Source organism: Anser brachyrhynchus (genome assembly GCF_964034855.1).
Source record: "Anser brachyrhynchus genome assembly, chromosome: 1".
Taxonomy (NCBI): Eukaryota; Metazoa; Chordata; class Aves; order Anseriformes; family Anatidae; genus Anser; species Anser brachyrhynchus.
The window spans coordinates 1086221-1112931 of record NC_137694.1 but is presented as its reverse complement, the minus strand read 5'-3'; the positions used below and the strand labels follow the sequence as shown (position 1 = coordinate 1112931).

At 70.9% G+C, this 26711-nt stretch overlaps 4 protein-coding genes across 4 annotated transcripts in view; 2 read left to right on the top strand and 2 right to left on the bottom strand.

Annotated features, from left to right (window-relative positions):
- LOC308187753 (cadherin-related family member 5-like) overlaps positions 1–651 on the top strand; it is a gene marked incomplete at its 3' end in the record, with an annotated part of 10083 nt that extends 9432 nt beyond the window's left edge. Inside the window, 1 exon segment of the mRNA XM_080575995.1 lies at positions 522–651. Coding sequence (XP_080432121.1) covers positions 522–651 — 130 coding nt within the window.
- A 4245-nt stretch (positions 652–4896) lies between these two features.
- On the bottom strand, positions 4897–9349 carry LOC308187751 (uncharacterized protein; the record flags this gene model as incomplete). Its single annotated transcript, XM_080575991.1, has 3 exons — positions 4897–7285; positions 7734–8073; positions 9216–9349. 3 exons carry the CDS (start codon positions 9347–9349, stop codon positions 6551–6553), a joined length of 1209 nt encoding a protein of 402 aa, XP_080432117.1. The 3' UTR covers positions 4897–6550.
- A 4068-nt stretch (positions 9350–13417) lies between these two features.
- Positions 13418–26711, bottom strand: part of SND1 (staphylococcal nuclease and tudor domain containing 1) — a 115258-nt gene continuing 101964 nt past the window's right edge. The window contains 9 exon segments of the mRNA XM_080577514.1: positions 13418–13776; positions 14407–14451; positions 15354–15557; positions 15681–15700; positions 15703–15793; positions 15941–16010; positions 16101–16224; positions 16825–16966; positions 17089–17277. Coding sequence (XP_080433640.1) covers positions 13711–13776; positions 14407–14451; positions 15354–15557; positions 15681–15700; positions 15703–15793; positions 15941–16010; positions 16101–16224; positions 16825–16966; positions 17089–17277 — 951 coding nt within the window. The 3' untranslated portion in view covers positions 13418–13710.
- Positions 22447–24914, top strand: LRRC4 (leucine rich repeat containing 4). The gene is given in 10 exon segments (XM_080577515.1): positions 22447–22800; positions 22802–23765; positions 23767–23787; positions 23789–23906; positions 23909–23970; positions 23972–24133; positions 24135–24149; positions 24151–24357; positions 24359–24553; positions 24555–24914. Coding segments are annotated over 10 exon segments (1932 nt in total). The 5' UTR covers positions 22447–22693; the 3' UTR covers positions 24636–24914.

The window sequence follows — 26711 nt, the reverse complement described above, 5'->3', positions numbered from 1 at the left end:
CAGGGCCACCCATCCCAGCCCCCCGTGGGCACCCACCCACGGGACCACTGTGGGGCACAGGGACCCACAGCCCAACCCACCACGGGTGTCCCACCCCGGGGACCCTCTGGGCCACCCCATCTCTGTGGGCACCCTCCCAGGGGACCACCACGGGGCACGGGACCCCGCGCCACGGTGCGCAGCCCACCCCGGGGACCCTTTGGGACACGGGGCCACCCATCCCAGCCCCCCCCGTGGGCACCCACCCAGGGGAACACCGTGTGGCACAGGGACCCCCAGCCCGACCCACCACGGGTGTCCCACCCCGGGGCCACCCACCTGAGCCCCCCATTGCCCCCCCCCCCCCAAAGGACCACGATGTGGCACAGGACCCCACACCCAGCCCCCTGTCGCCATCCCGCCCCGAGGTGCCACGGACATCCCCCCGCCCAGGGGACCCCCACAACCCATCGCCCCCCACTACCACCACGGCCCCCCCCCCGTGCCCTTACCCCCCCCCCCAGTCCCTGCCTTGCCTGCAGGAGCTGGATGCGGGCGCTGAGGGTGCGGGCGAGGCTCCGGGTGTCCGCCCGCACCTTCTCGGGGCGCACGGGGCGGCCACCGGCCAGCGGCAGCCACAGCCACAGGAGCCCCCAGAGCCACGCGCCGTGACACCGCATGCTGCCGGGGGCTGCGGGGGGGGCGAGGCGAGGGAGGGGGTCAGCACCCAGTGCCCCCCCTCCCCAAAATACCCCGAGCGCACCGCAGGGGGCACGGGGTGCAGTGCCACGGGGGGTGTCCCCGAGCCTCGCGCCCCGTTCCCTCTGCCCACGTCCTGGCAGGCGGCGGGGCGAGGTGACGTGACCGGGGACACGGGGACACGGGGACAGGTGGGACACGGCCCCCCCCCGGGTCACCGCCGGCCCTGCCGGGGGGGCTGGGGGGGGGGGGACGGTGCCAGCCGGGTCCTCGCCAAGCCGCGGGCACGTGCCACCTTCCCGGAGCTGCCCTTTCGCAAGCGCCACCCGCGGCCACCCACGGCCCAAGGTCCCCGGCCGTGACCGCGGGGCTGGCACCGGGCCCCCCGGGGGGGGACGAGGTGACAACGGGGTGACACGTGTGTATGTGTCCCCCCCCCCCCCAACATGTACTCACCGGGTGCTGGCACCCGCTCGCTGAGCCTGCCGAGGGAGAGCCGGGCGATGGGGACGTGGGGGAGGGCGACAAGGGACGCGTGTGTCCCCCGAGGCCACCGCGGGGGGACCCCGAGTCTGCGCCCGTGGCGTGGCCTGGGGGGTCCTGGGGGGGGGGCCTGCAGTGGGGTTTTCTAGGGAAGGGGTGTCCCAAGGGGGGGGGGGGTGTCCTAAGGGGGGGTGTCCCAAGGGAAGGGGTCAGAAAGGGAGGGGTGTCCCTGGGGGGGGGTGTCCCAAAAAAGGGGGGGTATCCCAAAGGGGGGGCATCCCAGGTGGGGAGGGTACCCCAAAGTGGGGGTGTCCCTAGGGAAGGGGGGGTCCCAAACGGGGGGTGTCCCATAGAGGGGGCGTCTCATAGAGGGGGCATCCCAAGGAAGGGGTGTCCCAAAGAGGGGGCGTCCCAAATGGGGGGGGGTGTCCCAAATGGGGGGGGTGTCCCAAATGGAGGGGGTGTCCCTAGTGGGGGGGTCCCGGGGGGGGTCCCGCTTACCTGGGCCACCCCGTCGGGTCCGGTCCGGTCCCGTGGCGGCCCCACACCCCCGGGCCCTCCTATATAGCAGCCCGCCCGCCCCCGCCCGTGGCTCCCCGCCCGGCCCCCCCCCCGCCGCTGTCTGTCCGTCTGTCCGTCCGGCGGGACCCCCCCGCAGTGCCCTGCTCTGCGCTGAGCAAAAGGGGGGGGGGGTCCAGGGACATGGGGGCTTGGGGGGGGATGCACGGACCACAGGGGGGTGGGAGGGGTCCCAGGGAGCACGGGGGGGGGGGGGGGTCCGGCACATACAGTGCGGGGGGGTCCTGGGGACACACGGAGGGGGGGGGGGGCAGGGACACACGGGGGGGGGGGGCAGGGACACACACATAGCGAGGGGGGGGCTTGGGATGCGCAAGGGGGGGATCCCTGGGGACGCACGGTGCGGGGGGGGCTGGGGAGCACACGGGGGGGTCCTGGGGAGTCACGGGGGGGGGGTCCTGGGGACAGACACTACTGGGGGGGGGGGGGGGTCCGTGGGGACACGCAGCGTGGGGAGGGGGGTGGGGGGTCCCGGGGCCATGCATGGGGGGGGGTCCCGGGGCCATGCACTGGGGGGGGGAGTCCCGGGGACAGGCGGAGCCGGGGGGGGGTCCCTGGAGCCCCGAGAGCCCGGGGAGCCCCGCGGGCCGGGACAGACGGACGGACACGGACACACGGACACGGACACACGGACACACGGAAAGACAGACAGACACGGACACACGGACGGACGGACACGGACACACGGACACACGGACGGACGCGCGGCACGCGCCCCACGCCTACGTGCGCAGGGCCAGGGCACCCGCACCGGCACGGGGCGCGCCCACGGCCACCCCCACGGCCACGCCCACGCGGGACACCCGCTCCCACCCCGCCACGCGTGGCCCTGCGGGGGGGGTGAGGGGGGGGCGTTCCCAAACCCTTTGCCCTGTAACAAGAGGGGGACACGGTGGTGCCCCCCCCCCCCCCCCCCCAACCGCGGACAGGGACACGCAGGGACACCCACCTGGCACCCACCCCCCCCCACGCCCACCCCACGCCCACCCACGCGTGTGTCCCCCGTGGGGGTCCTGCGGGGGGGGGAGGGGGGAGGGCACCCCCACACCCGGTGCTGCTCCAGCCCCTCCCCAGCCACAGGGCACGGCCCCGCACCGAGCGTCACCGGTGGTGTCCCCACGGAGCCCAGGATGTGTGGGGTCACGGTGTGCCCACAGTGTGACCTGCTCTGGGGCGTGGGGTGACACGGGGACACGGGGACACGGGGACATGGGGACACGGGGACACGGGGACACGGGGACACGGGGACATGGGGACATGGGGACAGGGGGACATGGGGACATGGGGACAGGGGGACAGGGGGACACGGGGACACGGGGACATGGGGACATGGGGACATGGGGACAGGGGGACAGGGGGACACGGGGACACGGGGACATGGGGACATGGGGACACGGGGACACGGGGACACAGAGCATGGGGACACGGGGACATGGGGACACGGGGACACGGAGCGTGGGCAGGGCACATGGGTGGGGCTGGGATGGGATGGGAATGGGGATGGGGATGGGATGGGATGGGATGGGGATGGGATGGGGATGGGATAGGATGGGATAGGATGGGATGGGGTGGGATGGGATGGGATGGGGATGGGATGGGGATGGGGTGGGATGGGATGGGGATGGGATGGGGATGGGATGGGATGGGATGGGATGGGATGGGATGGGATGGGATGGGATGGGATGGGATGGGATGGGATGGGGATGGGATGGGGATGGGATGGGGATGGGATGGGGATGGGATGGGATGGGATGGGGATGGGATGGGGATGGGATGGGATGGGGATGGGATGGGATGGGATGGGATGGGGATGGGATGGGATGGGATGGATGGGGATGGGATGGGATGGGATGGGGATGGGATGGGGATGGGATGGGGATGAGATGGGAATGGGGATGGGATTGGGATTGGGATTGGGATTGGGATTGGGATTGGGATTGGGATTGGGATGGGGATGGGGATGGGACTGGGATTGGGATTGGGATTGGGATGGGGTTGGGATGGGATGGGATTTGGGACAGGATGGGATGGGATGGGATTGGGATTGGGATTGGGATTGGGATTGGGATTGGGATGGGGATGGGATGGGGATGGTGATGGGGTGGGATGGGGTGGGGATGGGGTGGGGTGTGATGGGGATGAGGAGAGCAGCACATGTACAGGTATCGGATGGGGTCTGGAGCTGTGCGCCCACTGGGGAGCACCTCCCTGTACCCCAGCAGGGCCCCCACCCCTGGGGCTCCCCCACAACCCTCCTCCGCAGCCCCCACCCCCTCCCCTTCCCACAGACAGCCCCGGGGTCCCTGTGCTCCCCCCCCCCCCCCCCCCAAGGACTTCACCGTTATTTTTGCTCCGGCTGATTCACAGCCCCTGAGGGCCCCTGGGGACATGGGGACGGGGTGGCCCCACTGCAAAACGGGGTCCTGGGGGGGGGGGGGGCCTGCAGACCCCCCCCCCCCCGGGAAGCAGCCAAAGGGCTGATGGTGGGATGGGGATGCGGACGGGGTGGTGGCGGGGGAGCAGGCTGGAGGTTTGTCCCCAAATGTCCCCAGTGTGGGGTCGGGGTGATGCGGGGACACAATGGGGACATCCCTGCTGCGTCCCCGCATCACCCCAGCCCCTACGTGGGGGGGGGGGAGCCGGGCTTTGTTGTGGGATTCCCCCCCCACCCCCGGCCCCCCCCCCCCCCCCCCAGCCATCCCATGGGGTTGGTGAGACAGGGGGCGGCTGGGGACACGGCCGTGTCCCTGCTCGGCGCCCCTGTCCCCACCCCGTCTGTCACCGCAGCACCCGGGGGTCCCATGGAGGGGGGAACGGGGACGGGGGGGGTCCCGGGATTTGGGGTGTTCGTGGCCGGGAAGGCAGCGGGAGGGGAGGGAATTGCCCAAGAGAGCTCCGGGCTGGGCAAACATTGACACAGCGCTGCCAGGAAGGGGAGGGACGGCGGCCCTGGGGGCACGGGGACACCCGTCGGGGACGTGTCGGGGCCGTGCGTCGGGACACGCGTGGGCAGGGGAGGGAGCCCCGGGGGTGCGGCCGTGCACAGCGCGGGGCCCTGCGTCCCCGTGGGGCCGGGTGTCCCCGTGGGGCCGGGTGTCCCCGTGGGGCTGTGTCCCCGTGGGGCTGTGTCCCCGTGGGGCTGTCTGTCCCCGTGGGGCCATGCGTCCCCGTGGGGCCGGGTGTCCCCGTGGGGCTGCGTCCCCGTGGGGCTGTCTGTCCCCGTGGGGCCACGCGTCCCCGTGGGGACAGTGTCCCCCTGTGCACACCGTGGGGCTGTGTGTCCCCAAGGGGCTGTGGGTCCATGCGTCCCCGTGGGGCCGTGTCCCCATGTGCACACCTTGGGGTTGTGGGGGCCGTGTCCCCATATGGGGCCATCATGCATCCCCGTGTACACACCATGGGGCTGTGTGTCCCCAAGAGGCTGTGGGGCCACGCGTCCCCATGGGGCCGTGTCCCCTTGTGCACCCGCGGGGTTGTGCACGTGCTGCACACACACACACACACGCACCCACAAACGTGCACCTACACACGTGTACACTTGCACACATGTGTGCGTGGCCCCCAGCGCCCAGGTAGATGCAGGGACCGCGTCGTGCCCCCACCTCCGTGCCCCCCCCAACCCCCCAGGGTCCCGGCCCCCCCCCCCCCCCAACGCCCGCACTCACCTGGCCGTGGCCGCCCCGCGCCTCCCCGCCGCGTGGCTCCCCCGCAGATCCTTTTTGGGGTAAGGGCTTCCTGAGTGCTGGCGGGTGAACAGCAAGCCCAGACCGCAAAAAGATCCGAGAGGGAAAGGGCCCGGCAGCGTCCGCAGCGTGGCCGGGCACAGAGGACGCGGGGACACCCCTGGGGGGGGGGGGGGAGGTCGGGGTGGCACACACCCACCACCACCACACCCCCCCCCCCAGGATCTGAGGCGCATCCTGCAGAGCCACCCAGATCCAGCACCCCGAGGTCCCCAGCGGCCCTGGGTGTCCCCTGCTGTGGGGTGGCAGGGGGCACGGGGACACCTGGGCCTGCACACGCACAAGCCCTGGGTGTGCAACGTGCCCGGGGTGGGGGTGGGGGGGCAGGCAGGGCAGGGGGGGCCTGGCAGCACCCTGGGCACTGGGTGCGCCAGTGCCCAGAGAGAAATCCTGGGTCCGCTGCTGGTGTCGGGTGCAGGGGACGCATGGGGATGTGACACGGAGTGGCGGGGACGTGGCACAGGGTGGTGGGGACACAGCACAGGGCAAGGGGGACGTGGCACAGGGTGATGGGGATGTGGCAGAGACGTGACGGGGCCATGGCACAGATGGACAGGGACATGGCACAGGACGATGGGGACACGGCACAGAGCACTGGGGGCACGGCCCCGGATGACGGGGATGCAGCAGAGACACGATGGGGACACGGCGCAGACTGACGGGGACATGGCACACCCCAGCAGGGACGTGGCACGCACCGGTGCCACACGGCATGGGCCGGTGGGGACGCAGCGCGGACGGATGGAGACATGGCACAGGCTGACGGGGATGTGGCAGAGGCATGATGGTGACACGGCACAGAGCGGTGGGGACACGGCACAGAGCGGTGGGGACATGGCATAGACCAGTGGTGACACAGCACGGAGTGGTGGGAACATGGCACAGAGCGGTGGGGACATGGCACAGAGCGGTGGGAACATGGCACGGAGCGGTGGGAACATGGCACAGAGCGGTGGGGACACGGCACAGAGCGGTGGGGACACAGCACAGATGGGAGCCGAGGGCGCAGGGCTGCAGGCAGGGAAGCCCCGGGTGCCCCCCGGCGGGGCTTTGCCGGTGGCAGAGGCTCAGCCGCGGCTGCAGGCAGGGGCCGGGCCGGGAGCTGGCCCCAGGTCACCTCCATCAGCCCGGAGCCGCTGCACGCAGGGACCGAGGGGGGTGGCTGGGAACCCCCCGGCATCACCAACGCTGCTCCCAAAACCGTCCCCTTCTCCGCGGCGCAGCCGAGCGCGGCAGGGCCTTGGGCTGAACGGGGCCGTCCGTGTGCCGTGGCCGTGGCCGTGGTCGTGGTGAGGCTGCCGACGAGCAGCGGGGTCGAGCGGCAGCTCCGTGCCCGGGGGTGAGGGTCTGGTGGCAATTTGGAGCGGTGCTGGGGGGGGGTCACAGAGTTCTGCAGGCACACACCGGTCCCTTCGGTGGCTCCCGGCGGAGGGCCGCACCGTCGAGGCGCTGCAGCACGCTGACGGCCCCGGTGCCACCGTGGGAGCTGCCGGGGCTGCTGCGAGGGTGGGAAACCGGGGGGGGGCGGCCGGGGAAACGCTCCTGGAGCCGTGCGCGGTGTGGCCTGGTGTCACGCCGAAGCGGAGCTTGGTGTCACTGTCCCCAGCCAGCAGTGCATGCACGCTGTCGCCATCTCCACCGGCATCACCACCGGCATCGCCGTCACCTCCATGTCGGTGCCCCAGCTCCGTCCCCAGCCCCGTCTCCGTTCCACGGCCCTGGCTCCAGCCCCATCCCGGCTCTGTCCCCGTCCCCGACGAGCAGGGTGACAGAGGAAGGTGACACTTCTCTGGGTGCCATCCCTGTGGGGCCGAGGCAGGCGATGCTCCCGGTGCAGCCGCCGGAGCCGGTGCCAGCGTCCAGCGGAGCCGAGGCATCGCTGCTTCCCTGCAGAGCGGGGCAGCCTGCGGGGACACCGGGCTCCGGACAGCCTCGTCCCCCTCTGCCCTGTGTCACAGGCCGGGAGGTGACACCACCGGCCGAGGAGCCGTCACCCAGGGCACAGAGGACCGAGTGGCCCATCCCAGGCTGGTGGCAGCGATGCCGGTGGCACCGACGCGCTGCCGGGCCCTGCTTCACCGCCCTCCCTCCTCCCCGCGCTGCTGCCAGCCCTGCCCTGCCCGTCCCCGCGCCCACTCCTTGTCCCCGTCCCCATTCCCCGTCCCCGTGCCCCATCCCCGTGCCCACTCCCCCGTTCCCCGTTCCCATTCCCCATCCCCGCGCCCGACCGCGCCGTGGCCCCGCGCTCACCTGCACCCGTGGGCGTCGCAGCCTCGCTGCAGCAGCCGGGGCTCGGCCACCTCCGCAGCCGCTGCTGGGGACACGAGGGTGCCCTCGCCGGGCGCGGGCGGCCACGCGGGGATCCCCAGCCCTGACGGGCGCAGGGGCCGCGTCCTGCCCTGCCGCCCCTCCACCTCCTGTCCCCAGATCCGGGGGGGGGGGGGACCCCAGCACCGCCGGCCCCAGGCACCCCTCGTCCCCGCGGGGCTCCCACCCCGAGCGGGGGCCGGCGCCGCGCTGGGGGCCCGTGCGAGGGCAGCGGGCGAGCGTGGCCGTGCCTGCGCCCGCGGTGCGCGCGGCAGAGACCTTTCTAGAGCGCCAAGGACGGTGCTGGAGTACGTAGGCTCCTCCGGCACGTCACCGGCGCGGGGACAGGGCTGCCGCCCCGCTGAATGCACCCCCCCTGCCCCCCCCCCCCAAAAAAAAATTGGGGACCCCGCAGCTCGGCCCTTTGGCCACCCCTCCACCGATGGGTGCATGGAGCTGGGTGCCCGCCGGGGATGGAGGGCGCTGGGGTGGGGGACCCGTGGGGAATGAGCAGGGGCAGGGGGTGGGGGGGGCCGGGGGGGGGCACATCCTGGGTATGTGGCATGGGGGGGGGCATGCAGGGCACGGGGGGGGGTCTGTGGGGGTCCTGGTGCAGGGGGGGACTGGGGTGCTGTGAGGGGACCGTGGTGGGTGACACATGGAGCACGGTGGGGAGGGGGACACAGGTGCCCCCTCCCCCCCCACGCACAGGGCATTGGGGGGGTACAGAGGGGGCACATGGGACCACAGGGTGCAGTGGGGGGGGGTCTCGGGGTGCTGTGGGTTTTGGGGTCAGGGCCTGGGGGGGTTGGGGCTTGGGGGTCCTGGGGTTTGGGGGTGCTGGGGTGCGGTGCTTGGGGGTCTTGGGGTGCTGTGTGTGTGGGGGGGTGCTGGTGCTTGGGGGCCCGCGGTGGTGGCGTGTGGGGAGTTCTGGGGCGTGGGGGTCCCGGTGGGGGGGCGGGCGTGATGGGGGGGGTGTTTGGGGGGGCAGGGTTTGGTGCATGGGGACCCTGGGTTGCGGTGCATGGTGGGGGGGGGGGGTTCGTGCATGAGGTACGTGGGGTGTGTTGTGGGGGGGGGGGGTTGGGCTTGGGGGTCGCAGGGTGCGGTGCTTGGGGGGGGTGCTTGGGGACCCCAGGGTGCGGCTGGGGGGGTGCCGGGGGTCGCGGTGCAGGGTCCCAGGGTGGGAAGGGGGGGGGGGGGTCCGGGGAGGGGAGGGGGCGTTTGGAACCGGGCGGGGGGGGGGGGGCGAGTGCTGCGCGGGGTGGGGGGGGGGCAGAAGCGGGGGGGGGCACCGGGCACGGAGCTGGGGGGGGGGGGGGGGGGGGAGCAAGGTGTGGGGGGGGGGGAGCCCCGGGGGCGGAGCAGGAGGTGTGGGGGGGGGACACCCGGGGATCCCGCAGCCCCCCCGCGCCCCGCTCCTACCTGCGGCGCTGCCCGCTCGGTTCCGCTGCCGGGGGGGGGGGCGGAGGGGGGGGGGGGCCGGGAGGGGGGGGGGGGGGGGGCCCGGAGCGCGGCGCGGAGCCGGAGGAGCCCCGGCGGCGGCGCTGGCCCCGCATTGACGTCACTGCGCCACCAGGGTTCCCCTGGAAACACGCGAGAGCCAAAAATAGCGCGGGGGGGGCGCGGGGGGGCGGGGGGGGGGGGAGCAGCCCCGCCGCCCCCGCCGCTATTCTGGGAGCGGGGCGCTAAAAATAGAGCCCGGCCGCGGGGACACCGCGACACGGCGCGGGGGGGCGGGGGGGGGGCACGGGGGGGGCACGGGGACACGGGGGGGGCGCGGGGACACCGGGACACGGGGGGGGCACGGGGGGGGCACGGGGACACGGGGGGGGCGCGGGGACACCGGGACACGGGGGGGGCACGGGGACACGGCACGGGGGGGGGCACGGGGACAGCGGGACACGGGGACACGGGGGGGGCGCGGGGGGCACGGGGACACCGCGACGCGGGAACGGGGGGGGCACGGGGACACCGGGACACGGGGGGGGCACGGGGACACGGCACGGGGGGGGGCACGGGGACACCGGGACACGGGGACACGGGGGGGGGCGCGGGGACACGGGGGGGGGCACGGGGACACCGGGACACGGGGGGGGCACGGGGACACGGCACGGGGGGGGGGGGGGGGGGCACGGGGATACCGCGACACGGGGACACGGGGGGGGCGCGGGGGACACGGGGACACCGCGACACGGGAACGGGGGGGGGCACGGGGACACCGGGACACAGGGGGGGGCACGGGGACACGGCATGGGGGGGCACGGGGACTCCGCGACGCGGGAACGGGGGGGGGCACGGGGACACCGGGACACAGGGGGGGGGGCACGGGGACACCGGGACACGGGGGGGGGCACGGGGACAAGGCATGGGGGGGCACGGGGACACCGGGACGTGGGCACGGGGACACGGGCACGGGGACACGCGGGGGCACGGGGACACGGAGAGATGGGGACAGAGGGGCACGGGGACAGCGGGACAGGGGGCACACGGACACGGGGACACCCGGACACGGGGATACCGCTGCAAAGGGACACTGGGCACGGGGACACCGGGGCTGGCCCCACGCGCACCGGGTCCCTGCCGGACGTGCCCGGCCCCGCAGCGCCCCGCCCCCGTAGGCCACGCCCACCCCGGCCACGCCCCGGCCACGCCCCGGCCACGCCCTGTCGGGACAAGGGACGGGGACACGGGGACGGGGGGCACGGCACGGGCAGGACACGGCGCCGGGCGCACCCCCCCCCCCCGCAGGGACACGCGCGGACAGGGACACGGCGTTACACGGGCGCGGGGACTGGGATGGGGCTGGGCTGGGACTGGGTTGTACTGGGATGTGCTGGGACTGGGATGGGGCTGGGCTGGGACTGGGTTGTACTGGGATGTGCTGGGACTGGGATGTGCTGGGTCTGGGATGTGCTGGGACTGGGATGTGCTGGGATGGGGCTGTACTGGGATGGGGCTGTACTGGGGCTGGGCTGTATTGCGACTGGGCTGTGCTGGGATGGGGCCAGGGCTGTACTGGGTTGTACTGGGATGGAGCCGTGCTGGGACTGGGATGTGCTGGGACGGGGCCAGGGCTGTGCTCTGCTGGGACTGGGTTGTACTGGGATGGAACCGTGCTGGGACTGGGCTGTACTGAGACAGGGCTGTGCTGGGACGGGACCGTACTGGGACGGGGCCGTGCTGGGATGGGGCCGTGCTTGGACTGGGTTGTGCTGGGATTGGGCTGTACTGGGACTGGGTTGTACCGGGACGGGGCCGTGCTGGGACTGGGCTGTACTGGGAGGGGGCAATACTGGGTCGTGCTGTACCGTGCCGTGCCATGCTGTACCGTACCAACCGTACCGTGCCGTGCCGTGCCATGCCGCACCGGGAGGTACCGAACCGTACCGTACCAACCGTACCGTACTGTACCGTACCGAACCGTACCGTACCGTACCGAACCGTACCGAACCGTACCGAACCGTACCGTACCGTACCGTACCGTACCGAACCGTACCGTACCGTACCGTACCGAACCGTACCGTACCAACCATACCGTACTGTACCGTACCGAACCGTACCGAACCGTACCGAACCGTACCGAACCGTACCGTACCGTACCGAACCGTACCGAACCGTACCGAACCGTACCGAACCGTACCGTACCGTACCGAACCGTACCATACCGTACCGTACCGTACCGTGCCGTGCCGTGCCGTACCGAACCGTACCGAACCGTACCGAACCGTACCGTACCGTACCGAACCGTACCATACCGTACCGTACCGTACCGTACCGTACCGTGCCGTACCGTACCGTACCGAACCGTACCGAACCGTGCCGTACCGAACCGTACCGTACCGTACCGAACCGTACCGTGCCGTACCGTACCGTACCGTACCGAACCGTACCATACCGTACCGTACCGAACCGTACCGAACCGTGCCGTGCCGTGCCGCACCGGGAGGTGTCGCCGTTTCTCTCCGTTCCAGCCGCTCCCGCTGCCGGCAGCGCCGCCCCGGTGCGCGGCGACCAGTTCGGACCAGTACAGCCCAGTAAAATCCAGTATAGCCTCAGCACACCCCGGCAGAGCCCCAGTACACCCAGTACATCCCAGTACACCCACCACCCCCCAGCCCGGCCCCCCTCTCCCCCCCCCAGCAGGAACACCCCGGGTGCGCTGGGGACAGGGCACGGGGCTGCAGGGGACCCCCGGCTGGTGGCACCGGGACCTCTGGGGGGGGGGGGCAGGGGGCACACTGTCCCCATGTCCCCCCCCGTCCCCGTGTCCCCCCCCCCTTGTCCCGTGTCCCCCCGTGTCCCCGTGTCCCCCCCAACCTGTCCCATGGAGCCACGGCACATGGGAAGGGTCCCACACCCCCTCGCCCCCCCCCCCCCATTCCCGGTGACACCGCGGTGACACCCACACTGCCCGAGCCCCCCCCCGGCTGTGCTGTCCCCCCCCCCCCCCCCCCCGCCCCAATTAATGACACGAGTCCCTAACAGCCCCCCCCGTTTGCTGCGGCAGGGTCAGCACACACAGAGACTGGGGGCACTGGGGGGCACTGGGGGGCACTGGGGGGCACTGGGGGGGCTGCTGCCTGCACCGGGGGCACCGACGGGGACCCGGGGCTCTGCGTGGGTCCCTTCGTGGCCACCCGCAGTGGGTGGGAGCTCAGCCCCCCCCCCCCGCCCCGGGACCCCCCCCCAGAGAGCTGTGGGGGGGGGGGCGACCCCAGGTACCCCCATGGGGTGACCCCAGGGACCCTCAAGGGTTCCCCAGCAGACCCTGAGGTCCCCAGAGACTCCCCCCAGGGACCCACCAGGGACCACCCGCTCCTGGCGGCCCCCCCCCCAGCTCCCCCGTTAATTACAGCCGTTAGCTGCATTAATTACCGAGGCTCGCCACCCAGCGCGCTGGGCTCTAATTGTGCTCCGATTCAATTAGCGCGGCCCTAATGAGCGCCCCAGGAGCGAGGCGGCGCGTGGGGACCCCTCACCGCCGGTGGGGGGGGGGCCCTGGGGGGGGGGGGGTGCAGCACCGGGGGGCTGCGGGTGGGACACGGGGCCGGGGGCCGCTTTTGGGTCCCTGGTCTGGAGGTCGGGGGGGGGGGGGTCCTGGGGTGGGCGCAGTGCCCGGGGACCTGGGCTGAGGTCCGGGGGGGGGGGGGCCGAGGCTGAGCTCCAGGGTTAGAGCCTGGGCTTGGGGGGTTGGTGGGGGGGGGGGGTCAAGGGGCTGGGACCTGAATTTGGGGTCAGTAGGGTTTGGAGTTCAGGGGACCGGGACCCGAGCTCGGGGTCCCCAGTTTGGGGTCCCCAGTTTGGGGTCCGGGGTTTGGAGCCCGGGGTTGGGGCCCAAAATTTGGGACCTGGGCCTGGGGGTCCCCCTTTGGGACCCAGGAGCTGCAGGATCCCCCCACCCCCCCCCAGCACCATGCCCTGTTCCCCGTTCCCCCCCCCCCCCTTCCCAATCCCCTCCTTTCCCCCCCCAGGACCCCCCTCCTTCTGCCCCCCCCCCCCCCAGGCCCCCCCTTCCTCCCCCCCTCCCCCCAAGGACCCTCTCCCCCCCCTCCCCCAGCACCCCCTCCTTTTCTACCCCCCCCCCAGGACCCCTCCTTCCCCCCCCAAGACAGAGACCCCCCCCCGACGCTCGGCTACGTTTATTGGGCCTCCAAAGCTTTAAATACAGGCCAGGGCCGCGGCGGGGGGGGAGGGGGGGGGGGGACAGGGGGACGAAGGTGGGGGGGGGACACAGGCCGGGGGGGGGGGGCACATCAGCTGTCAGTCGCAGGAGGGGCAGGGGGACGGGGCCCCCCCCGCCCCGGGCACGGAGCCGCGGCCCCCTCGGAGGGCACGGAGGGGGGTCAGAGGGGACTGGGGGGGGGCACGGTGGCGGCGGCTGTGGGGGGGGCGGGGGGGGGGGCTTCGTCCGTGTCCCTCAGCGGCTGTAGCCGAACTCGTCTGCGTCGTCGGCGCGGAAGTCCCCGTAGCGCCACAGGTTCAGCTGCAGGGGAGGGGGCACGATGGGGGCGCAGCCGGGGGGGGGCACGGCCGGCATCGCCCCTCCGAGGTGCGGGGGGGGGGGGGCACGGCCGGCATCGGCCCTTGGTGGGGGGGGGGGGGGTGCAACTTGCATCTTCCTGGTGATGGGGGGGGGCTGCAGCCGGTAACTGCCCCCCAAGAGGTGGGGGGGGCACATGCAGAGTGTGCCCCTGGAGATGGGGGGGGGGGGGGGCACATCCAGCATCTCCCCTTTGGGGGGGGCTGTGGCCAGTAACTGCCCCCAGAGATGGGGGGGGGGGCACATCCATCACCTCCCCTTGGAGATGGGGGGCGGGGGGGGCACACATCCAGCATCTCTGCAGTAAGTGGGGGGGGGCTGCATCCGGCCCCTCCCATAGAGATGGGGGGGGGCCACAACCAGCCTTTGCCCCAGAGATTTGGGGGGGGGGGGGAGCATCCAGCGTCTCCCCTTGGAGGTGGGGGGGACACCTCCAGCATCTTCCCCCCGGAGATGGGGGCACAACAGCCGCCCCCCCCCCCCAGTGATATGGGGGCTGCAGCCAGCACCGCAGGACCCATAGGGGATGGGTGCCCCCCCCCCCTCACGACCACCCCTTTGCCCCCCACTCACCCGAGCGCTCTTGGCCGTCTCCTGCGCGTTCAGGTACTCGGTGATCTGCGGGGACACGGCCACGGGGTGAGCCCCCTGCCCCTGCCCTGGGGGGCTGCACACCGCAGGGACCCCCCCCCCACTGCCCCCCTGTGCCACCTGGACCTTGAGGGTGGGGGTCGGTGAAGAAGGGGGTGCCCGCCCCACGGGGCAGGGTCTTGGGACCCTGGGGGAGGTGGCGGGGTCCCCCCTTTTTGGTGCCTGGGGACACTGTCCCACCTCAGGGACAGACGCGGCGTCACGGGAGGTGGGCGTCCATCGCCGGGCACCCGGCCCCCTCCCACTGCCTGGTGCCACCTATTGCCCAGTGCCACCTGCACGGTCCCCTCCCTGGTGCCACCTTCCCAGTCCCCAACCCAGTGCCACCTCCCCAGTCTCCTTCCCATTGCCACCTCTCCAGTCCCCCTCCTAGTGCCACTTCCCCAGTCCCCTGCCCAGCGCCACCTCCCCGGTCCCCCTCCCGGGGCCACTTCCCCAGTGCCACCTGCCCAGTCCCCTTCCCAGTGCCACCTCCCCGGTCCCCCTCCTGGTCCCCCTCCCGGTGCCACCTCCCCAGTCCCCCTCCCGGTGCCACCTCCCCAGTCCCCCTCTCGGTGCCACCTCCCCAGTCCCCTGCCCAGTGCCACCTCCCCAGTCCCCAACCCAATGCCACCTCCCTGGTCCCCCTCCCAGTCCCCCTCCCTGGTACCACCTCCCCGGTCCCCTGCCCAGCGCCACCTCCCCGGTCCCCCTCCCGGTCCCCCTCCCGGTGCCACCTCCCCAGTCCCCCTCTTGGTGCCACCTCCCCAGTCCCCAACCCAATGCCACCTCCCTGGTCCCCCTCCCGGTCCCCCTCCCGGTGCCACCTCCCCGGTCCCTTGCCCAGCGCCACCTCCCCGGTTTCCCCCCCCCGTCCCGCTGCCACCTACCACTTTCTGGAACTGCTTCTCCTTGCGCACCTCCACCATGACCAGCCCCTCCTTGACCAGCCCCAGCCCCACGTCGTTCTTGGAGTCGGCGAACTGGAGGGTGACGTGGGGACAGCCGGGCCCCAGGTGCTCCACGTTGAGCAGGCACTGCGTGTTCTGGATGTCCCGCACCACGCTGTCCACCGCGTCCGCCCGCGCGTCGTCCTGCGGCGGGGGCCAGCGTGGGCACCCGCTCCCCACCGAGGGGCTGTGCCCACCGCCCCCCGCTGCCCCCCTGTCCCGGTTTCAACCCCCCCCCCCCACCCCAAATCCCCCCCTCCTGCTTACGTCCTGGGGCACCTGGATGAGGCGAACTTGTACTCGGTGGCCTGCGCGGGCAGCACGCGGGTGCTGAAGGCGGGGGGCAGCGCGCCCAGGCGCGAGGAGGGCAGGGTCTCCTTCTGCGGGGGGAAAAATGGGGTTGGGGGGCACCCACGGGCTCCCCGAAGCCCCTATCCCCAGGGCTGCACCCCCAGCGAAGGGGGACACGCCTGGAGGTGGGGGGGGGGGGGGGTGTCCCATCCAGCACCCCCCCGCTGCGCACTCACATTGCCGTAGTCGATGTAGAAGATGTGCACCTTGGCGGGCGACTCCACCCTCTCCACCCGGGCACGGTACCTGCAAAGGGAAGGGGGGAGGTAAAGGAGTGTTGGGGGGGGGGGGGGGGTCACCCCTGTGAAGGGGGTGCCGGGGGAGCGGGACCCTCACCATTCTCCGTCGACGAATTTGGCGATGCAGAAGTCGCCGCGGCGCGGGACGTAGGAGCCCTCCACGGGCGGGTGGCTGGCCACCTCGGCGCGCATGTTCTCCATCAGCTTCTCCAGCTGGGCGCCTGCGGGGGGGTCGGGTGCCCGGGTGACACACGTGGCACCCCCCCCAGTGCAGGACGGGGACACCCAGAGGCTGCTCGAGTCCCACCCAGCGCTGGGGGCGTGGGTTTGGGGCTGCTCACCAAAACCCAGCGTCCTCAGCCCAACGACATAAAGCCACCCACCGCGGGGACAGGGGCTGGGGACACCGTGGTGGCCAGCACCGCCACGCTGAGACCCTGCTGCCAGCCACAAGACGTGCAGAGCTGCGCTATGGGGTGCCGGCACCGGTGCCACCCCCCCCCCCCCCGTGCACCCCGGGGACATGGGGACGAGGGTGCCCCACGCTGCGCCAGGCAGGGGGTGCAGCACCGTGCCCTGTCCCCCTCCCCATCCCCAACCACCCGTCCTGGCCTCGGTGTGGGGACCCCGCTGGGGACTTGGGGACACCGGGCAGCGAGTGCCCGGTGCCGCAGCTCGCTTTTTTAATTTAAACGGCCTTTTTTGTAATGAAAGCAGCCGCCTTCGGTTGCGGGTGGGGGTGAGCAGTGAAACCCCGCTGCACGGGGAGGGGGGGCACGGAGCAGCGACCCCGTCCCCACAGTGCTGCTGCCGCCCCTCACCTGTCTCCACGTCCTGCACATAGAAGTGCAGGTCGTCCGTGATCTCCGTGACGAAGACGGGCTTGTAGTTGGCCGTGCGCTCCTTCTCCTCCAGCACCGGCACCACCTCCTCCACCGGCGTCTCCTCGTAGTGGGACCACACCTGGGGGGGGGACAGGGGACGGGGCTGGGGCGGGCATCCAGCCCACGGCCACACGCGCGGGGCCACCGGCGTGGGTCCCTGGGGGCGTCGGGGCCGGCGCGGTGGCCCAAGGGGCCGCTCACCTTCTCCTTCCTCTGCTTGGCGGCCTCCTCGGCGGCCAGCAGCGCCTTGGAGTAGGGGCTGCGCTCGGCGGTGAAGTGCACCTTGGAGAGCGCGTGCTCCACCAGGGCCACCGACAGGTTGACGCCCTCGATGTGCAGCCAGCCGATGAAGTTCCCCGCCTTGTCCATGCTCTCCACCTCCACCTCCACCTGCGGGCAGCGGGGACGGGGGGACGGGGGGGGGTCAGCATGGCCCGGCTGGCGGGCAGGGTCCGGCACGGCACCGCCGCCTGCGCCCACACCACAGCCCTCGGAGACGCGCGCTCAGGCTGAGCGGCTGCTCCGAGCTGTGCTCAGGGGTAAGGCGGGGTGGGAGTGGGGAGGGGGACACCCCCGGGATGCGTGGGGTCCCTGGGACCCTGGGAGCACCGGGGACATGGCCGCAGGCGTGCCAGCAGCCCAGCAGGAGGGCAGCGGCTGCTGCTCATAGTCCTGCGGTGCCCGGTGAGCCCGAGGAATGCCGCGGCTGCGTGAGTTCGGATGCCCAGGGACGGCAGGGGCATGGGCGTGCAAGCCTGGGAGTGAGCTGGGTGTGCGAGTGGGCGGGCTGCGTGTGCAAACCAGTGAGAGCAAAGCAAGGTGCACAAGGCAGCGTGCTAACCGGCACGAGCCCACCGGAGCGTGCGCACCAGCCACGGCTGGCCCCCAGCCCCGCAGCCCCCCACCCCCCAAGGACGTGCTTCCCCGGGGATGTTTCTGCTGCCCGAGGCCTGGCACCGAAGGCAGGCTGCCCAGCGCCCTCCCAGTGCTGCCGGGGGCTCTCCCAGTGCTCCCACTGCCAGCCCAGTGCTGCCTGTGCTCTGCCTGTGCCTCGGTGCCCTCCCAGTGCCCCCAGTGCCACTGCAATGCTGCCCAGTGCTCTCGCACTGCTCTCCCAGTGCTCTCCCCGTCCTGCCCAGTGCCTTCCCAGTGCTCCCAGTGTTGTGACAGCGCTACCCAGTGTTCCCCCAGCACTGCCCAGCACTCTCCCAGTAGTGCCAAGTGGCAATGAGTGTGCGTGCCACCCTGTGCACCCTTGCACACCTCGTAAACCCCACACACCCCATGCACCCTGCACACCCTGTGCATCCTGCACACCTTGTAAGCCTTGCACACCTTGTAATCCCTGCACCACGCAGGCCCTGTGCACCCTGCACACCTTGTAAACCCTGCACCATGCACACCCCCTGCACCCTCACACCCTGTGCAACGCCGGCAGCACCCTGCTGCACGGCCCTGAGCGTGGCTGTGCGCAGGCAGGAGCCGTCCCCCGCTGCGCTCCGTGTCCCTTCCCTGCCCGCTCGTGTCTTCGGCCGGGTTCCGTGCCCAAATTCACCGACGGGGCCACACGGAGCTGGCTGCACACCACGGCGGCGGCGTGGCCCTCTGGTGCTCCTGCACCGGGCTTGCAAGCTGCGGGCTCCTGCCAGCACCCGCAAAGTGTTCATAGGCAGGACGGCGCGGGAGGCTGGCAGCGGCGCTAATCGCCGCTAATCCCGTAATGGAGCTGAAGCCCCAGCGCACGAGCGGGGCCGCAAACCAGCGCACCCGGCCAGCCGAGCGGCACAAATGGGCCTCCTGCCCCGCCGTGGGGAGGTGCGGGGCTGGATGCGGGCAGCTGGGGGCGTGGGGCCTCCTGGGGCTTTCCATGGGACGCCCCCAGCCCCTGCCCTGCAGGGAGCAGGCGGTGGGTGCTGCGGGTGCTGCGGGTGCTGCAGGCGCTGTGACTGCTGCAGGTGCTTCAGGCACTATGGGCACTGCAGGCACTATGGGCGCTGCAAGCACTGTGGGTGCTGCAAGCACTGCAGGTGCTATGGGTGCTGCAGGCGCTGCGCTCCCCGTGTGTCGAGCAGGGCCCCTAAATTTGGTGGCTTCGCGGAGTGGAGGTCGCGGGTCAGGCTCCGCGGCGCTCTGCAGTGATTTCTGAAGCACCCAAAATGGTTCCGAGCACCGCCACGCACCCAAACCTCGCACGGTGCTCGGCTGGAGCTCGTGTGCGCGCACCAGCAAAGCTCGCACAGCCGTGGTGCCCGGCACCTCCGACCAGGCTGAGCCCAGCGCCCGCACCCGGAGCAGGGACGAGCGCTCCCCGGCCGTTCCCTCCGGCCCTGGGCACCCGGAGCGGCCCCGGCCTCTGCTCCACCGCCGGCCTCTCGGCCCCGAGCTTCGGCCTCTGCCTCCTCCTGCAATCGATCCCTCGCCGGGGCCGAGCGTGGCGCTTGGCTGATCCAGCGAGCCTGCCCGGCACCCAGCACCGGCCTCGTGGCTCCGAGTACGGCCCTGGGGGTGGTGCTGGGGAGGGCTGGGGCTGCCCCCCGCCCCCCCCAAGCAGCTGGGGACGGACGGCACAGCCAAAAAGCACCAGGGCACAGCACCGCTGCCTCTGCCCGGAGTGCACAGGGTGCAAAGCAGGAGCCGGGTGGGCCCCCGCGGTTTCACAGGTGCGGCGCTGCGCTGATTTAGTTACCCCACCACGGCCCTCCGCTTCGCCGACCGCGTTTGGCACCCCCGTTCTCCCATCCCGGAGCCGTGCTCCCGTCCCGGAGCTCATGGGTGGTTTTATAACCTCGCCCCGCACAGCCTCGCAGCACCCACCCCTCCTGCCTCGGCCCCCCCGTGCATGTTGGGCAGCGCGAGGCCGGCTGCACCAGGATGCTGTCCCTGCTCCCCGGCGAGGGCAGTTTAATTGCCCCGGTGAGGCCTTTGCTTCGTTACCGAGGGGGTTGCTGAGGGAGGCGAGCAGGGGCTGGGGGCGCATGGGACGCCCCCCAGGAAAATGGAGCCACCAGGCACCGTGCCCCCCGGGGGACATTGCAGCCCCAGGTGCCACTGGTGCCCGAGAGGTGATCACACCCCAAAAAGCCAACCCCAAATCCACAGCGTGCCCAGCCCTGCACCTCCGAAGCACAGCCAGGGGGGTTGCCCCCCCCCCCCGGAGCAGAGCCAGAGCCCCAAGCTCATCCCCCATGGGAGCAGCGCTGCGGGGGCAGCCACGGGCTCCCTGCCCCACTCCCCCCTCGGTCTCTTTCCCTTTTCCCAATCGAACCACAGCAGCGCTCGGGACGCCCCAGCACCGACAGCCCAAAACTCTACAGAGCTAAAACTGGGGCTCGGGGGGGGGGAACGACACAGCCCCCTGACCCTGCCCCCCCCCCAGGAGCAGCTCCCCCGGATCCGTCTCCGTGCAGCAGCACTGTGTGGCGATGCGCCCCTTGCTCAGATGGGTACAGCCGTGCCTGGGTCACCCGCCCGAGTGCTGGCACCCACGGGGGGGGGGGGTCCCCAGGGGTGCTGCCGTTTGCACCCCGCGATCCCAACCACGTGCCTGGCGCTAAATGCTGGGGGGGGGGGAACCCGAAAATTGTCTGTCGGTGCTGAGGAGGCACCACACAACCACTGCCCCCCCCATCGCAGTGGGTGCCAGGTCTCAGCCCCCAGCTGGGTACAGGGGGGGGGCACAGGGGTGGGGGCCATGCTGAGCCACGTCCCCCCCCCCAGCTCCCGTCACCTTACAGATGCCTGGCTGCGCCTTTGTCCGTTTGTCCATCCGTCCATCCGTCTGTCCTCGGGACTGGGGGGGGGGGTCAGGGCGGGGGTGAAGGTGGAGGGGGTGCGGGGGGGGGGGGGTGCAGGTGGGGGGGGTGAAGGGGGAGGGATGAAGGGAGGGGGGTGCAAGGAGGGGAGGGGCTGAGCCCCCCCCGTCCCCATCCCCATCGCGGTCACCTCCCGGGGGGCTGCTCCGCTGTGCCCCCTGCCCCGGGGGGGGGGGGGGGGGGGCTGCGATCCAGTCCGGGGGGGGGGTCACAGGGGGAGGACAGGAGGAGGAGGAGGAGGAGAAGGGGAAGGAAGGCGAGCACCGCACCGAGCCCAGCTGCGGGGCTGGGGGGGGGGGGGAGATCCGGATTTGGGGACCGGGAAGGGGGGGTGTGCGGCTGTCGGGGGGGGGACACCGGGGGGGGGGGGGGGGGGGCCCGTCCGCGTCGGAGCTCAGCATCACGCCGGTGCCCGGCCGCCGTGCGTCAGCGACCGGGGCGCGCTGCCGCTGAAGGACAAAAGGATGCGCGGGGCCTCCCGCCGCGCCCCCCCCCCCCCCAGCACCGGGGGGCCCCCCCCCCCGGCCGGCACCCACCGCTCCGCGCCCCCCCCCCCCATCCCCCCCATCCCCCCCCCACCCCCCCCACGGGCTGAAACCCGCCCCCCCCCGTCCCCCCCCCCACCGCCCCCGACCGAGCCCCGCGGGGAGCGCCCGGCCCCGGCTGCGCCGCGCTGCGCCCCCCCCCCCCCCCCGCCGCCCCCCCCGTGCCCCCCCCCCCGCCGCCGTGCGCGCGGCTGCGCGCTGCGGGGCTCGGCTCGCTCCCGGCCGCCGCCTGCCGCCCCCCGGCCGCGACCGCCCGGTGCTGCCGCCCCGCCCGCCGCCGCGCCCGGTCACCTCCGCTCCGCCGCCGGCTCCTTCTCCATCTTCCAGCTCGCCGCTTACCCCCCCCCCACCCCCCCCCCCGGGCTCTCCGTCCGCCTTTTTTTTTTTATACCCCCCCCCCTTCGTTTTTTTTTTCCTCCGTTTCCCCGTCTCCGTTTCCCGTTTCTTCCATTTCCGCCCTTCATTTCTCCCGTTTCCATTTCCTTTTCTGTTTTTCCCCCCCCATTTTCCATTTCTTCCGTTCCCTTTTTTCCGTTTTCCATTTTTTCCGTCGTTTCCATTTTTTCCGGTTTCCAGTTTTTCCATTTCCCGTTTTCCCATCTTTTCCATCTCCCGTTTCTCCCACCTCCCACCCTCCCACCTCCCCTCTCCTTCCTCTCCTCTCCTCCATTCCCCGTTTCCATTCCCCCTTTTTTTTTTCCCCCATTTTCTATTTTTAAATTTCCTCTCCACGTCCCTCCCCCCCCCAGCCCCTTTCCCTTTTTTTATTTTTTTTTTCCCCCTCTCTCTGCCCGGCCGGTGGGGGGGGGTACCGGGGGGGGGCCGCCATGCGGCGGCGGGCGGGCGGCGGGCGGCGGAGCGCGGCGGGGCTGGCGGCGGTGGTTGGGGGGCTGCCGGGCCCCCGCCTAAGCCGGGCCCCCGCTCCCCGCGCCCCCGCGCCGCAAGCCGCCAGGAGCCATTTTGTGGGTTCCCCCCCTCCCCCCCTTTTCCCTTATTTTATTTTATTTTTTTTTCCTGGGGCCGGCCCCCCCCCCCGCCCCGCCTCCCCGCCGCCCCCCCCCCCCCCCGCCTTGCTCGGCACCGAGCGCCCGGAAGCAGCCCCCTGCCCCCAGGTAGGTACGGCTGGGGAGCGGGGCTCGGCTGAGGGGGGGGCTGCTCCTTCCTCCCCCCCCCCCCCCCGGCACCTTTTTTCTTTTTTTCCCTTTATCTTTTTTTCTCCCCCCGCCCCTTTCCCCTCTTCCCCCCGCATTCTTCCTATTCCATCCTTCCTCGATCCGAATCCCCCCCCCTCTGCCCCCGGCCCCTGGCCCCTCCGGCGAGCCGTCGAACGCCGCGTCCGAGCCGGGGAGCGTCCTTCTCGGCGCCGGGCGCGGAGGGGGGGGGCCCCGAGCCAGTTCTCCTTTCCGCGCCGCCATCCCGGACGATGGTGAATGATGAACGTGCCACACCATGAAGCTCTTGCGGCAGGTACCTGGGCACCACACCTGGAGCGCGTCCCTGTTCGCCTGCCTGACCGTCCACGCCTGGACGCTCTGCGCCGCCGCCGCCGCCGTCGCCCGCCGCCCCGAGCTGCCCCGCCGCCTGCTCCTGCAGTAACCAGCTGGGCAAGGTGGTCTGCACGCGCCGCGGGCTGGCCCAGGTGCCCCCGGGCATCCCCTCCAACACCCGGTACCTCAACCTGATGGAGAACAACATCCAGCTGATCCAGGCGGACACCTTCCGCCACCTGCACCACCTGGAGGTCCTGCAGCTGGGCAGGAACGCCATCCGGCAGATCGAGGTGGGCGCCTTCAACGGGCTGGCCAGCCTCAACACCCTGGAGCTCTTCGACAACTGGCTGACCGTCATCCCCAGCGGGGCCTTCGAGTACCTCTCCAAGCTGCGGGAGCTGTGGCTGAGGAACAACCCCATCGAGAGCATCCCCTCGTACGCCTTCAACCGGGTGCCCTCCCTCATGCGCCTGGACCTGGGCGAGCTGAAGAAGCTGGAGTACATCTCCGAGGGGGCTTTCGAGGGCCTGTACAACCTCAAGTACCTCAACCTGGGGATGTGCAACATCAAGGACATGCCCAACCTCACGCCCCTGGTGGGGCTGGAGGAGCTGGAGATGTCGGGGAACAACTTCCCCGAGATCAAGCCGGGCTCCTTCCACGGGCTCAAGTCGCTCAAAAAGCTCTGGATTATGAACTCGCAGATCAGCCTGATCGAGCGCAACGCCTTCGACGACCTCACGGCGCTGGTGGAGCTCAACCTGGCCCACAACAACCTCTCCTCCCTGCCCCACGACCTCTTCGCCCCGCTGCGCTACCTGGTGGAGCTGCACCTGCACCACAACCCCTGGGACTGCGACTGCGACATCCTCTGGCTGTCCTGGTGGCTGCGCGAGTACATCCCCACCAACTCCACCTGCTGCGGGCGCTGCCACGCGCCCCTGCACATGCGGGGCAGGTTCCTGGTGGAGGTGGACCAGACCTCCTTCCAGTGCTCGGCGCCCTTCATCATGGACGCCCCGATGGACCTCAAACATCTCCGAGGGGCGGGTGGGCCGAGCTCAAGTGCCGGACTCCTTCCATGTCCTCCGTTCGGTGGTTGCTGCCGAACGGGACGGTGCTGAGCCACGCGTCCAGCCACCCGCGCATCTCCGTCCTCAACGACGGCACCCTCACTTCTCCCACGTGCTGCTGACGGACACCGGCCTCTACACGTGCATGGTGACCAACGTGGCGGGGGAACTCCAACGCCTCGGCCTACCTCAACGTGAGCACGGCCGAGCTCAACACCTCCAACTACAGCTTCTTCACCACCGTCACGGTGGAGACCACGGAGATCTCCCCCGAGGACGTCTCCCCCAAGTTCACCAAGCCCGTGCCCACCACCTCCACGGGCTACCCAGCCGGCCTACACCAACCACCACCACCGTCCTGGTGCAGACCACGCGGACGCCCAAGCAGGTGGCCGTGCCCACCGCCGACGCCGGCGACAAGATGCAGACCAGCCTGGACGAGGTGATGAAGACCACCAAGATCATCATCGGCTGCTTCGTGGCGGTGACGCTCCTGGCCGCGGCCATGCTCATCGTCTTCTACAAGCTCCGCAAGCGGCACCAGCAGCGCAGGCACCGTGACGGCCGCCCGGACGGTGGAGATCATCCAGGTGGACGAGGACATCCCGGCGGCGGCGGCGGCCCCCGCCGGCGTCTCAGGTGAGGGGGCGGTCGTGCTGCCCGCCGTTCATGACCACATTAACTACAACACCTACAAAGCCGCGCACGGGGCCCACTGGACAGAGAACAGCCTGGGGAACTCGCTGCAACCCCCCCGTAACCACCCTCTCTGAACCCTATATCATTCAGACCCACACCAAGGAGAAAGTGCAGGAAACTCAGATATGACTTCTATTTTTTTTCTTCTTCTTTTTTTTTTTTTCATTTTTTTTTTCCCAGAAATTACAAATGCAATAGAATGCACAAAAACAGAACAAAAAAAAAAAAAAAAGAGACAGTAACTTTTGTACAGAGCGGGGGAGAGACTTTTTTTCTTGTACATGCTTATATATTAAATCTATGGGCTGATAAGAGGAGCAGATTATATTAAAATTTAAAAAACAAAAACAAAAACGAAAACGAAAACACACAAAGAAAACTATTTTCTAACTCGTAAGTTCTATTTAAGAGAGGCGAGAGGACATCCGCGCCTGCCCAGGCGCGAGGAGGAGGAGGGCGGGCGACGCCGCGGGCAGGATGCGGCCGGACCCCGCGGCACCGCGGCCACCGGGGCCGGGCGAGCGGCCGGCGGAGCCGTGCCAAAACCTTCCACATGCAATAAGAAAAAATAGGATTTTTTTTTCTTTTTTTTTTTTCCTTTTTTTTTTTTTGGGGGGGGGGGGTGGGTGGGTGCAGATTTGTGGCGGGGAGGGAATATCTGCAATGTATTAATGCAAAAAAAAACAAAAAAAAAAAAAACAAAAAAGGGGGGGGGGAAGCGGGGGCCGGCATCGGGGGGGGGGGGCTCAGAGCGGGGGTGCCCCCCCCCCCGCGCCCCCTCCCACTGCAGCACCCCTGCAGCGTGGCGGCCCCGGCGCAGGCTACGGCTCCCCCGGGAGCCCCGACCCGTGATTGTAGCCCCCCGCCCGCTGCGGCTCGCAGTCCCGGCGTGCGTCTCCTTTTCCTTTTTTTTTCTTTTGGGGGGGGGGGGGTGTTTGCTTTTTCCCCACCCCCTTCCCCGGGCTGAGCCCCAGGCGTGTTTTCTGGGGGGGGGGGAGAGGGGGGGGAGGATGGGGACCCCCCCCCCCCCCCCAGCCCACCCCGAGGGATGCTCGCAGAAAGGGGGACAAGGGGGGGGGACCAAGGGCTCGTGGGACCCTGCCCCACACCGGGGGGGGGCCGAGGGGGGGGCACAAAGCCCCGGCGCTCTGGGGGCGCAGCTGGGAGGGGGGGCGCAGTGCATGGGGTCCCAGGGTTGGGGCTGCCCCCCCCCTTCCCCTTGGGGGGTGCAGGGCGGGAGGAGGCGGTGCCCCCCCCTTCCGACCCCCCCCCCCCCCCGGCGTGGCTTTAATTTAGCTTTAAGGACTGAGCGGTGGGATTTCGGCGACTCCCGAAATCGTGGGAAGGGGGGGGGGGGGGGGGAGCGGGGTGGGGAGGGGGCAGGCGAACCCCGAAGTTATATATATCGCTATATCGCTATATAGACTCCCAGCGACCTGACTGTACTCTGAGCGAGAAACCAACGACAGCAGCAGCAACAGCAGAAAAAAAAAAAAGAAAAAAAAAAAAAACAAGTGTATTTTTGTATTTTAATAAATATTGTTAAAAATTTTGAACGCGCTGTCCCTCACGGGTTAACTGGCCCGGCCGCCCCGCGTGTCCCCCCCCCCAACCTCCCCGCGCCGAGCAGAGCCTGAAAGGGTTTCTGTGGCCGCTTTTTGTCTGCCCGGCAGCAAAAAGCCTCCAAAAATCGGGATGCTGGGGGGGGGGGAGGCGGGGGAGGAGGTCAGGAGGAAAATGGAAGGAGAGCGGCGGCGAGGGGGGCGCGCGGAACCGGGGGGGGGGCACCGCTGCGGACGGCCAGCGCTTGTACACGCGTGTGCACGGGGCCAGGGACCCCCCCTCACCCCGATCCTGCCAGGATCGGGCCCCTTCCCCCCGAATATCCCCGGCCGCCGGAGCTGGATTCGCCATTTACCGCCGGGGGAGGACGGGCGGCGATGAATCACCGGCCGTGCCGCGGTGCTCGGGCGGTGGGACGGGGGCGCGGGACCCCCTGGAGCCCCCCCCAGCAGTGGCACAACGCCGTGCCCTGCCCGAGCCCCCCCCATGACCTTCCCGAGCCCCCCCAAGACCTGCCCGAGCCCCCCGTGCCGTGCCCGAGCCCCCCACACCATGCCCACCCCGTGAGCCACCGCCGCTGTTGCCGGATGCGGCGGGAGCTGGCGCTGGGAGATTTTTTTGGGCTTTTTTGGGTGCTTTTCG